Below are 13,404 nucleotides of genomic sequence, written 5' to 3' on the forward strand. Positions count from 1 at the left end.
CGATAGCTATTAGCTGGACAGACAGATAATGAACAGAAACGGGCAGGAAGATAAAATAGATATTAGATAGATGTATATATAATGTGTAGCATGCATAGATATATGAGAGGCAGGCTTTATAATACTTCAGACAACACTAATTTTCTAGAATCAGGAGCCATGTGAACAGACTGTTGCAGGAAGTGAAGAGCAGAGGAGTAGTCAGGGTGTGCGGTGATGTGTGCAGTGTGAGCCGAGTACACAGGGCTGCCTGCATTTGTGTACATGGTCTCCCAGTAACCACCAGCAGAGCTCCGGCCTCTCCCAGTAGGCTCTGGCTTTCCCTGATACAACACAGCTCAGGCTCCCCACTCCTAGCCCTGCGCCTCCGTGGGTTGTCCCTGTGGTCACTATGTTTCAGCTCTGGCCTGCGGAGACCCCATACCATCCCAGCCCCGGGATCCAGATCATCCCTCCTGCGGTAAGTTGACATGCCTGTATAAAAATGTTGGTTTGTGCGATTTTTTTCGTACTTGCGCGTGCAAATTCTGCGCAAAAAATGCAACCATGCTCCCATTCATTGAAATGAATCTTTGTGCGCAAATGTAGAAGAAAATAGAACGCGCCGTGCATTGTATCGTGCAAACGAAATGCTTATGTGAACGAATCCACTGAAAGCAATGCGTTTTATTCACTGCGTCTTGCGCATGCAAATCTTGTGTGCAAAAACCGCTGCTGAAATACGTTCGTGTGAATGCGGCCCTATTATAGCCAGCGCTCTGAGATAAGATGTCTCAAGGGTCTTTTTGAAAGTTATTTCTAAACTTTGGCAACATTCCTGCCACATAGACCCCACGGAGGGGGATAAAGATTTGGTATAAAACAGGACTTCATAGCATCGATGATATCAATCGTCTAAACACATATATATCAATGCAAACCAACATACTACAGGGGAAGAGGGGGAGGGGGAACGGAGGGAACAGTACGATACAATGTAATCACTTTGTCGGCATATTAGGGCCCCTTCCCACGGACGGATTTCCACCACGTAATACGCAGCGGAAATCCGCTGCGTTGCCCGCAGCTATTAGGTTCTATTAAACCTAATAGCACAATGCTTACGGTGCGGAATTCCACCGTGGAATTCCGCACCATAAAATCTCCCGTCCTCACCCGCGGCATGCTCTATTTGCCGCGGGTGTACGCACGGACGGCTTCCACTGCAGTCAATGGAAGCCATCCGTCACGCTATTTTCTGCTGTAGCACAGCGGAAGATAGCGTGAAACCGCTTCCCCGCCTACCGCCAGCCGCGTCATGTGACGCTGTGGGCGTGTCATGAGGCGGCTGGCACGTTGCATGACGCTGCGGTGCGTCATGTGCTCTATTGCGCATGCGCGCCAAAGCGTCTTGCGGGAAGTAGGACGCCGGATCCACAGGTAAGTATTGGGGTCTTTGGGGAGGCGCCGTGACGGGCTCCGCCGCGGAATTCTACGGCGGAGCCCATCACGGCCGTGTGAAGCCGGCCTTAGAAGATGTTGAAGTATTGGAAACTTTTTATTTATTTATTTTATATGTATTTCTTTATTTCCCTTGTCTCTCCCTCTTGATGTAGAGCTTTGAGATTAATTGACCAGTGAAGTTGTTTGTGGGAGTGATCTCTAGTATCTTCTGATTCTACCCCACATATTGTATTTTGGAGGGGCTAAAGACGGAGGCGATGTTGAAGATTAGGTATATTGACATGGGTGATCCAGGGTTCCCAAACAGATTCGAATTGGACTATCGTGTCCTGGCGAACGGCCATCCATTTTTCATTTAGAAGTATGCTGTTAATTCGGTCAATGAGTCGGTTGGAAGGTAGATGCGTTTTTCGCCACTTTTGAGCAAAGTGAGTACGAGCCGCCATATTGATAAATTGTATAAGCCTAAAGAGAACGTTGAGTATATTTTTGGGTTTGTTGCATAATAGAAGTATGTATGGGTCTAATCGCAGGGAGGTTCCCGTGAGGGGATAAGGTGGGTAAACTTTCTCCGAAAAGCCTGCAAGACAGGACCACCAAATGCGTAGATGGGAGCCGATGCCAATGTTCTATATAGAACCTTTAGGGCTCCTTCCCATGGATGGATTTCAGCCGCGTAATACGCGGCGGAAATCCGCTGCGTTGCCCGCAGCTATTGGGTTCTATTGAACCTAATAGCACAATGCTTACGGTGCGGAATTCCGCACCGTAAAATCACCCGTCCTCACCCGCGGCATGCTCTATTTGCCGCGGGTGTACGTGCGGACGGCTTCCATTGCAGTCAATGGAAGCCTCCGTCACGCTATCTTCCGCTGTAGCACAGCGGAAGAAAGCGTGAAACCGCTTCCCCGTCTACCGCCAGCCGCGTCATACGACGCGGTCGTCGCGTCATGTGACGCTGTGGGTGTGTCATATGACGCGGCCGGCGCGTCACGCGCTCTATTGCGCATGTGCGCCGAAGCGTCCTGCGGGACGTAGGACGCCGGATCCGGAGGTAAGTATTGGGGTCTCTTGGGGTAGGCGCCATGATTGGCTCTGTCGCAGAATTCCGCGGCGGAGCCCTTTATGGCCATGTGAAGCCAGCCTTAAAGATGTAAGACTAACTTGCCAACTATTTTTACTTCGGTCTTCCTTATACAGGCGTTGGATAACAGCGATCATGTAAAGTTAAGAAAAAGTTTAAAAAGTTAAAGTCTCATCTTCCCTCACGGATCGGATCTGTGAGGAGAGCTGAAATGACTCCCCTTCAGCGTCTGTGATGTCCTGCGGTGGTTTGTTCCTGCATGCACGCCAGATGGCAAAAATGTTGGGTGCATGTGGAGAAGGCCGGAGGACCCGGGAACTTTAAAATCATCTTGTTCCTGGATAGCAAAGGTAGCCGAGAGCCTGGAGCAGTGAGCCGAGGCCTTGTTGAACTGTTGAGCAAATGGTATAAAAAAAGTAGCAATCTACTAGGCCGGTCCCACACAACTGGATAGGAATTGCAGATTCTCCATGCGTTTGATCTGCGGTAATCAATCAAATGCATTGGATTCCACGATTCCACTTACAGCAGGTCGGAATTACATAACCCACTCGCAGAAAACAGAACGCAGCATGTGCTATTTTACAGCAGATATTGTGCTCTATGGTTGCGGATATACCCGCAGCACATACGCAATTACATTGTGTACGGGCTGCGGGTACCCGCGTTATCGCTAAGCGACGGCACGGGAAATGCAAACAAACAACGGTGTACTGCGCTTGACCGTCTGTGTGAGTACGCAGTTATGCGCAGTAAATTACGCGGCCGTACGCAGGGCCACGGATGGGCTCACAGCTGATGACGTTGCAGGCCCCTGCAAGCGGATTCCACATACGGCTATGTAAACCCGGCATTATTTAGATCGCTACCTCTAATACGTAATGTACAATAAGCCGCGGGAACGCTCGCCTTCCTGCAGTCCCAGGAGCAGCTTGTTGAGCGCCTTCTGTGTGAGACCGCCGCACCTCAGCAAGATTACGAAGCCTCACAGAGCGCCACTTTTTACACCCCATCCCCGCCGCTGAGGTCAAGAAATACCCCCCAAAAAAGTGTCAGGTTTGCAGAAAGCATGGGAGAAGGAGGAATACCCGGTTTTATTGCCCAATGTGCCCACCCTGTAATTACCCTGTCTTCAGACATACCACACAGTTTACATTATTACTTTTATCTAAGATTTAGGGAATGCCAAAAAGGAGGGGGAAGGGGTTCTTTTTAGGGAGTCATTTTTCTTCTACACAAGTGAGCAATGGGGCCATGAGTTCAGTAAACCGATCGGGGCTACAATGGGAGTATGGCTGAACACCGAAGAACTAGTGCTATAAAATTTGGGGAGCGTCTCCCCAGCTATTTGTTTTTCACATGCTTTATAAAAAATGTTGCCAAAAACGGTGGCGTCGGGATGCTCAGTACACACCTAGATAAATGTGCTGAGGGATCTAGATTTCAAAATGGGATCTATTGGGAGGCATTCTATCGTTTTGACAGCTTGATGGCTCAACAAGTGAGCAATGGGGCCTGGAATTTATTCAGTTTTGCCCTGAAAGACAAAGGGTGTTCCCTCCATTATAAGCCTAGCCATGTGTCCAGTAAGCTGATTGGAGCCACAATGGGTATGTTTCTAAACACACGGGACAAACAGGGGATCCATTCTGGAGTGTTTTTAAAATGACACAATTGCCATAAAAGTGAAAAATCATATTTTTTTCCTTCTGCTTTGCTTAGATTCACTCAAAAACTGTGTGAAAATATGCAGTACACCCCTAAATGAATGCGTTAAGGGGTCCAGTTTTCAAAATGGGGTCATTTGAAGGGTTATCTATCGTTTTGGCAGCTCAAGGGCTCTACAAGTGTGCAATGGGGCCTAAATCCACTTCAAGCAAAATGTCTGTTCAGAAAGCCATTGGCTGCTCCTTTCATTTTGGGCCCCGTTGTGCATACGGACATAAGATTGGGGCCACAACAGATATGTTTCTGAACACAGGACAAACAAAGGGTATCCATTTTGGGGTGCAAATCCTCATTTTCATCTGCACGATATTATATACACACCTTTTAACCCCTTGAGTGGCGGGTTTCCTACCACCCTGCCGTGCCCACCAGGGCAGGTTTTTTAAAATGGTCTAATCATTAAATTTCAACTAATTTTGCAGTTGCGTCTCAAGAGCCATAACTTTTTCATTTTTCCATTGACATGGCCATATGAGGGCTTGTTTTTTGCGGGACAAGTTGTGATTTTTTAAACAGGGGGGAGGGGAAAAAAATGGGGAAAAAAGAAAAAAAGGGGCTATGTCATTAAGGGGTTAAATAATGTATTAACTTCCTTCTCTGGGTCATTACGACGCATGGATACCACATGTGTGATTTTATTTTTGATTTTTTACAAAGTAAAGGGAGACAAGTGTTTTTATAATTTTTTTTTTATAATTTTTTTACTTTTGTTTTTTTTTTATTTTTGTTTTTTTTTTGTCCCTTTAGGGGACTTCCACAGGGACCCATCAGGACCCCCTGATCACATTCCGGGGGTCCGATGGTGACAGCCCTTTACATGCTGCAGTGACAGCCCTTTACATGCTGCAGTCACATAGACTGCAGCATGTAAAGGGTTAACACAGCAGAGATCGGAGGTTTTCTCTGATCTCTGCTGTAAGAGCTGGTACCTAGCTGTTCTCTGACAGCCAAGCACCTGCTCTCCCTGCCACAGAGACCATCAGCTTGCTTCTGACAAGCCGATGGTCTCTATGGCAACCTGTAAACAAAGCAAGAGACTTAGAAGCAGGAGATTGCCGGCAGATTGGCAATATCTTCATCTGTTGTTCAAAGCCCTTGCTTTGTTCTCTGTGGGACAGTGCAGGCAGCGCACACTGTCACAGCTTGTGGCATTGTGCTCTGCAGCTCCCATAGTGATACATAGCCCGGAAATCTTCCGGGCTATATCACTATCGGCAGTGGAGCTGTTCCCGGAACTTCCGGGCGTGCCACTCAAGGTGTTAATGGCTAACGAAATACATGATGTTAATGCGAGCTTTCAAACCTACGCAGGGGTCTTAAGCCAGTAGAAGAACCCTGCATAGGTTCGAAAGTTTGCAATAACATCATGTATTATATCTACAAGATTGCATGGTTTCTCTTCCTGGGAACAATCACAGGGAGCAAGTGGTGGATACATAGTGGAAGGTCGCATGGGAGTTGTAAATAGAGGGGCAGTCGTTGGGTCCTCGAAGCCATACCCATGCATGCGGTCCATGGTGTAGCCAGCTTGTGCAGTCCGGTTTCTATTTGCAAGAAATCTTCCTTCGTCCAGATGGCCAAGCAGGGCTTCCATGTTCAGGTCCGCTAATACCCTCTCGTGGTATAACCTATGGTGATCTGACATGCATCTCAAATTGCATGTTTTGTTCTGTTTGGTATGCTCAAACTCATCTGATCGGTCTCTGAGAAGCAGCCTGGCCGTTTCTAACAGCTCACTATTTGGCTTCTCTGCTTTTCTCGCTCTCTCACAGGATCGGGTGGTGTATGGAGATGGTCTTGGGTGATTGGGGTGTGGATGGATGGGTGTGCTGATCTCCTCTTGGGTAATGATTCCTACTTGTAAATGAGTCGTGTCTGTTGAAATATGTAAAAAAAAAACCCACACTGGTTGGCACATAACTCACTAATGGGAAAGATAATAACAGTGTACTCTTTGAGGTATGACTAGTCATGTACTTACGCTGACCAACGTTGGTGGGCTAGCTGCTGCTGTTGCCATGTAGCTGGGCTCCGATGCTACTTCTTCCAACTTCTTGTTCACTACTCTTTCTTAGGCTCATGAGGCCTCCTAGTCCCTAGTGAAAGACAGGAGCTTGTAGTACCACAACTTTGGCTTGTAAATGTCATCTGCACTAGCCCCAGAACCTCATGCCCACCTAAACAAAGATTCTTTCAAAAGCCAATTCCCATTCTTGCACAGTTCCAACAGTTGTTTCTTCACATATATACATGCCCGGCTGAGCAAACAATCGTACACTTATCTTTATGTGTAAACACTACCAAAGGACCCAGAAAACAAGCGAAATGGCGTGAATTGTAAATGATTACAAAGGGGAGCAAAAAAAATTATTTTCTCATGGTGCCTGTGTAGTGGCCCGAAGTCTATATTTCTGGCCCCTCCATAAATGTCATACATATCAAGGGTACTTTCAACCCTCATGTGGTGAAGAGAATGGAGGCTGAGGAAAGGTATCCTGATGTCCCTATCCCAGGAACCTTCATCTGAGCGTGAGAGCTGAGTGGAGAGAAGAGTCCGCCGTGCAGAGATCCAAATTCTGTGGAGTGATCCTCCCCCCCCCCCCCCCCCTCCACTGGGGAGTTCCATTTCCAGGAGCGGTATCTTACAGACAACATAAACTGTAGGAACGGTGTCATCTTGTGTCTCCTCCCTGACCTCAAGTCTATTGTCCTGCCTGCACTGGTGTGTAATAATCTGTATACTCTCAAGCTTCAAGTAAAGTTTTTCCAGCCCCTGTCCGTTTCCATGGACTGAGGTCCTAAAGTTAATTGTGTGTGTGGACTTCCTTTATTTCTCCGCCAAGAATCATACCAGTGTGTGAGGAGAAGTGGTGTCATGTGTGACAAGTCTACAGCCCACCACACGTTTACAGGTAATCAGTGTCCCAGCATTGCCTGGAAGAGGCCTAGCAGTACTTGGGCCGAGGTTGTGTGCATCCCTCTGGGAAGGAGCCTGGTAAGAGTCATTGTGACAAGTGCCAACTCTACCCTCCCAGCTCCTCAGTGTGGGCCTCGTGTCTTGGCGGCCGCTGGGGAACCACAGGACCTCTTCTTTTGGCGTCACGAACAGGATCAACTCCTTTGCGCCGCATCTGTCTACCTGCATTACCGCAGAGGTACTCAAGAAAATAATTCTGGCAAGTCCGGACTGAAAGAAAACCTCTGTGTCAAATTTGCCCACCATGTCTACAATTTCACAAGAAGTTTCCTCTCCAGTGGCAGTCACAACCAAGTATTACGCCGAGAGAGAGTGTGCTAATCTTGTTGGACCATATGCAGTTAATGGACTTTGTTGCAGAGCCCCACTTGAGTTACAACATGTCTACTCAAAATAGCACCCAGCTGCCGTCTACTTCCTTCATCGCAGGGTGTTCCCGCCAAGACCTTGCCACCAAAAAGTTCCCGCTTTGGCTATCCACACAGTCATAGTTTTGTATGGTTGTAAAGCATTTCCTTGGAAATTATAAGGCCGTAAACTAGCGTGAACTTGTGGAGAATACGCTCACTGCTGTTTCTGAACAATTGGGTGTAACATGAGCATCAGATCACAGGACCTGCAGTCTTTTGCATTATTATTAGCAATGTAATGAACACACAATAATGATGGACACTAAGGGTAAGATTCAGACTGTATCTTTGCTTCTATTCCCCAGGTTTCTCAACAGCCAACTATCATCCAACAACTTCAGACAGATTTCACCCCTCCTTTGTCTCATCCGATCCGATATGGTCGAGCTAAAGAAGGTAATATAGCCTCTAACTCCTCTTGATATCCCATACAATGTTGAAGGTTATTGACTTCTCCTAATACACCTTGTTACATGACTACACATGCAGAAAAATCTAATACTTGTCCACCTGCGCCATTTTGATCCCTTGTGATTGGCAGATCTGTTCTCCGTTTTGTTCCTACCCTTGCAGAGCATTGAAGAGGTGGAGCCCCTGGACAAATACACGCCCCTGAGGAACAGAGATAAGAACAGCCAGACCTTGTCAAGCTCCTACACAGACCCCATGGTTCCTGAAGTTGATAATGTTTCCCTAGAATGTTCCATCTTCTATTTTGTTTTCAAACTTGTGTATCTTTTACTCGCAGATTTAATAGAACTGATGATGATCCAGAATGCCCAAATGCATCAGGTTATAATGAACAACATGACAATGTCGGCCCTTTCCAACTTTGGATATTATTCTACACCACCTGCCCCTATGGTATGTGTTAACTGGAGCAGACGATGTGTTATTGCATAAATCAGACACATTTGCCTTTATGATGTTTGAGAAAGTTGGTGGACAACTGCAAGAACCAGAATAGTGAGTGCAGCTCTGGAGTATAATACATGATATAGCTCAGGATTGGTACAGGATAAGTAATATATGTACACAGTGACTCCACTAGCAGAATAGTGAGTGCAGCTCTGGAGTATAATACATGATGTAGCTCAGGATTAGTACAGGATAAGTAATGTATGTACACAGTGACTCCACAAGCAGAATAATGAGTGCAGCTCTGGAGTATAATACAGGATGTAACTCAGGATCAGTACAGGATAATTCATATATGTACACAGTGACTCCACCAGCAGAATAGTGAGTGCAGCTCTGGAGTATAATACATGATATAGCTCAGGATTAGTACAGGATAAGTAATATATGTACACAGTGACTCCACTAGCAGAATAGTGAGTGCAGCTCTGGAGTATAATACATGATGTAGCTCAGGATTAGTACAGGATAAGTAATGTATCTACACAGTGACTCCACAAGCAGAATAATGAGTGCAGCTCTGGAGTATAATACAGGATGTAACTCAGGATCAGTACAGGATAATTCATATATGTACACAGTGACTCCACCAGCAGAATAGTGAGTGCAGCTCTGGGGTATAATACAAGATGTAACTCAGGATCAGTACAGGATAAGTAATATATGTACACAGTGACTCCACCAGCAGAATAGTGAGTGCAGCTCTGGAGTATAATGCATGATGCAGCTCAGGATTAGTACAGGATAAGTAATATATGTACACAGTGACTCCACCAGCAGAATAGTGAGTGCAGCTCTGGAGTATAATACAGGATGTAACTCAGGATCAGTACAGGATAAGTAATGTATATACACAGTGACTCCACCAGCAGAATAGTGAGTGCAGCTCTGGAGTATAATACAGGATGTAACTCAGGATCAGTACAGGATAAGTAATGTATATACACAATGACTCCCCAGCGGCATGAAAAGTAATTACGAAGGTGCTACACTGTTTTGGTGATTGGATCTGAGTGGCACTACCAGGCGCAGCCACAACTAAATTTATATCACTGTGCTAAGTGAGGAAGTGCTCACTACAGTGTCATGGTCTCTAGGTTTAGCTGATTGGCGGGGTGTCAGGAGTCGGACCTCCCACTGATCAGATATCGACGCTCTCTCTTAAAGATAGACAATCAATATTACAGTCCTGGAAAAACACCTTAGGGGGAAATGTCAGTTACTTAGTCTCTTCTCTCTTTCTTACAGCCAAGTATCATGCCAGTAGAAATTGAAGACGATGAACCGATGGTCTACCACCATCATTACGAGTCTTACCCAGCCAGCTACCCGACATACCCAACGTATCCCACCCTACCTCCTATGGCGCCTGTGCCTCATCGTGAGCCAACTGTCAGACACCTCAATCAAGACGCACAGCCGACTACAGCCTTACGCAGCGTAGACCTGTGAGATGCTAGTTTGCTTGTGAATGATATGAAGGCCTGTCAGTTATTATTTAGATCTGAATATGTTTGTAACAGTCCTCTATACTTTACACTGCAGCTCTACTTGTAGAGACTGGCTGATGTATATAAACACAAGGTCATCACCAGCTTATCAGGCAGCATATAGCACTCCTCATAGCCAAATGTCACATCTGAATGGTAGTGGCATGTCTGGGCAGGGGACAGAAGTAGTAGTCCACATAAACCTTCGTGCCTTAGAGGACCCAGCAGCCCCTCTGCCATATAAGAAGAAACCATTACAGTACAGTGGTCCCTAGGGATGTGAGCGCCTCAGCTTGCGATTTTTTTTTTTTACTTGTGAGCAAGCTCTCTCCCCAATTTTTGCTCTGATTTACGAGCAAAAACTTAGGATATGAGCCTGCTTGCAAGTCAAAAAACTCGCAAGCTGAGGCTTAGGGGAGGTCTAATACTCCTCTATCGCCGTCGTGTCATCCTTGCGATGGTCTGCGGCGCTGCTACAGGCTGCTGCGACAGAGCACTGCTTTCTGGATATGGGGCTTGAATGCCCCACCTCCAGCAAGCTAATGTTCTGATTGGTTAACTCAACGCCGTGTCAGCCAATGCAAGCCGGTGCTGGGATAACCAATCACAGCCACAGACCATAGCGGAACGCTGGCGGTAGATGAGTATTGATTTTTGTTTTACTTGTAGTTAGTTTCCCCATTGAAATAAATTGATTAATGGCGTTTCACCTCATTTCAATGGGGAAAAGTGCTTTGACATACAAGTTTTTGGGCTTAAGAGCTCCATCACGGAACGGATTAAACTCGTATGTCAAGGCACTGCTGTATTATAAATGGTGCATGGCAGGTGAGGGACCATGTTACAGATTATGGGGCCCAGAAGCTTCAAGTTATACTTTTGCTTGATGGGCTCCATGTTAGACTGTGGTGACTCAGGCCCACCAGATGGGTTTTAGGGTCCGTACAGCGAGGACCTGGGCTGACTTGAGAAGCCATAATTTGTATGGTAACCCAGCCTGACCTTACATGTAGGAGGCGTTCATACAGCATGATCAGAAAAGGATTGTGCAGACTGAACTGGGTCCCTTAGGGTATATGAACTTCATAAAGGGGAGTCCCTGCTTAGGACCTTCCTCTATGGGTCAGAGGAGAGAGCAGCCAAGTACAAGCAGCTCCTACTCTGGTGAACCAAGTCTGTCCATGAATTACAGGGTTAACCATTCATTTTAATAGCTAGTATGTGATGCAAATAATAATGCAGGTAGCCTTAGAAAAAATGCCTGTATTCTGCTTGTGCAGAAAGCACCAATATAGCACTATACGCACACCAGAACAGCTCAGTGAATAAATACTGTACCAGAGCCAACTTAATAACATAAATACAGCACTAGAACCAAGCTCAGTACGTGAATACAGCACCAGAACCAAGCTCATAACATAACCACAAAACTAGAACCAAGTTCAGTACATGAATGCAGCACCAGAATCAAGCTAATAACATAAATACAGCACTAGAACCAAGCTCAGTACGTGAATACAGCACCAGAACCAAGCTCATAACATAACCACAAAACTAGAACCAAGTTCAGTACATGAATGCAGCACCAGAATCAAGCTAATAACATAAATACAGCACCAAAACTAATCTCACAACATAATTATAGTACCAGAATCAAGCTCGTAACATAAATACAGCACCAGAAGCAAACTCATAACATAAATACAACACCAAAACCAAACATAGTACATACAAACAGGACCAGAACGACCCTCAGTACATAGATACAATATCAGAGCCAAACTAAGTACCTAAATACAGCACCAGAACCAGCACCAGCACCAAATAGCAGAATACCCACACCAGAACAACTCAGTGAATAACTACTGTAGAGAACCAAGTTCATAGCATAAATGCAGCACCAGAACCAAGCTCAATACATGAATACAGCACCAGAACCAAACTCATAAAATAAACACAGCAACAAAACCAAGCTCATAACACAAATACATCAGAACCAAGCCCAATACCTAAACACAGCACCGAGACCAAGCTTATAACATAACACAGCAACGGAACCAACCATAATACATAGCAGAACCAAGCTCACTATATAAATCTAGCCCTAGAACCAAGCTAATAATATATATACAGTAGTGGAAATAAATGATTGTGTTGTGGGGGTGTTGAAAAGCTGACAGCAACACCTCAGAACCTCAGTGCAGAGGAGGCAGAGCCAGGAGGAGGAGGATTCATGTAGCTCCACAAGACGCTGCCGCACAGAGGAAGAAGATCATCTGCCCAGAGGGACCAAAGGGAGGCGATCATTCCCTATATCAGCCTGGTGCTCCCGCCTACAAGTTGGTGACCAATGCCCGATGATGACGCTATGGGTTGTATGTAGCTAAGGCTGGCCATGGCATGAATAGATAAATGGATAGATAGATCACCCCACCTATACCTTTTTTAAAACTAATGCAATATAGAGAATCTCAGTAGAATATAAGATCTGGTCATGTACTAAGTTACAATATGTCCTTACAGACGGCCAGTGCCGCCACCTCCACCTATGAGTGCCACAAGTACGGTAGGAGCTGACATCCCTCCGGCTACAGGTACATTAGATCTATTATATCAGAGTAAATGAAGGATATTTTATACCATACGGCCATACACTTATCTGATATATCTGTGCCCTGTTCTTTCAGAGTATTATGACCTGACTGAAGCAAGAATGTGATGTATCCGGAGAAAGACCTCTGAAATACATATATACATTCAGTGTCTATATCCTGTATATAAAGTCTTTACAATTTTATTTTTGTACAATTAAATTAATCCATTCTATGTGATATTGTATTTATTACACTTATATGGTATATGTGTAATCTGTATATATACTCCTTGTCCAAAAATATCAAACCGCTAGAAGAAGTTGTTGTTTTGTTGAAAAACTCGGTCTGCAGTTCCATCTCAGGCAGATCTGTAAAGGAGTTGTGGTGATTAGATGAACAGTCTTGACACCAGAGGTCCTAAAAGTGGTTCCCCCCTCGGCCTATAAGAGGCTATCGGAGGCCCCTTGTGTGTAGTGACCTCTTCTTCTGCTTGTGTAGAGCTTGTTGACCACTAGACGCCTCTGCAACGCAGAGAAGAGATTTCACCCTGTTACCAGAGGGGGGCGCATTATTGGGATGTGAGAAGCTGGATGGTCGTATCGATGAATTGTCCCCCACCGGGCCGTTCTGACCAGACTGTTAGGTGTTGGGGCAAGTGGCTGGGCCACACAAGGTAACCTGGCTCAGGACAATGACAGCTCAGCGATATGTTTAGGACATCCTGCAGCCAGTTATTCTGGACTTTTACTATTAATGATTT

The 13,404-nt window shown here is 45.7% G+C and overlaps 1 protein-coding gene across 1 annotated transcript; it reads left to right on the forward strand.

The window, feature by feature from the left end:
- The first annotated feature begins 205 nt into the window (after window positions 1-205).
- LOC136587968 (proline-rich protein 29-like) lies at window positions 206-12,876 on the forward strand. Its single transcript, XM_066586823.1, has 6 exons — window positions 206-460; window positions 7,948-8,038; window positions 8,391-8,506; window positions 9,809-10,008; window positions 12,574-12,644; window positions 12,738-12,876. Exons 1-6 carry the CDS (start codon window positions 392-394, stop codon window positions 12,767-12,769), a joined length of 579 nt encoding a protein of 192 aa, XP_066442920.1. The 5' UTR covers window positions 206-391; the 3' UTR covers window positions 12,770-12,876.
- Window positions 12,877-13,404: the final 528 nt, after the last annotated feature.

The sequence above is a fragment of the Eleutherodactylus coqui genome, chromosome 13, assembly GCF_035609145.1.
Source record: "Eleutherodactylus coqui strain aEleCoq1 chromosome 13, aEleCoq1.hap1, whole genome shotgun sequence".
Taxonomy (NCBI): Eukaryota; Metazoa; Chordata; class Amphibia; order Anura; family Eleutherodactylidae; genus Eleutherodactylus; species Eleutherodactylus coqui.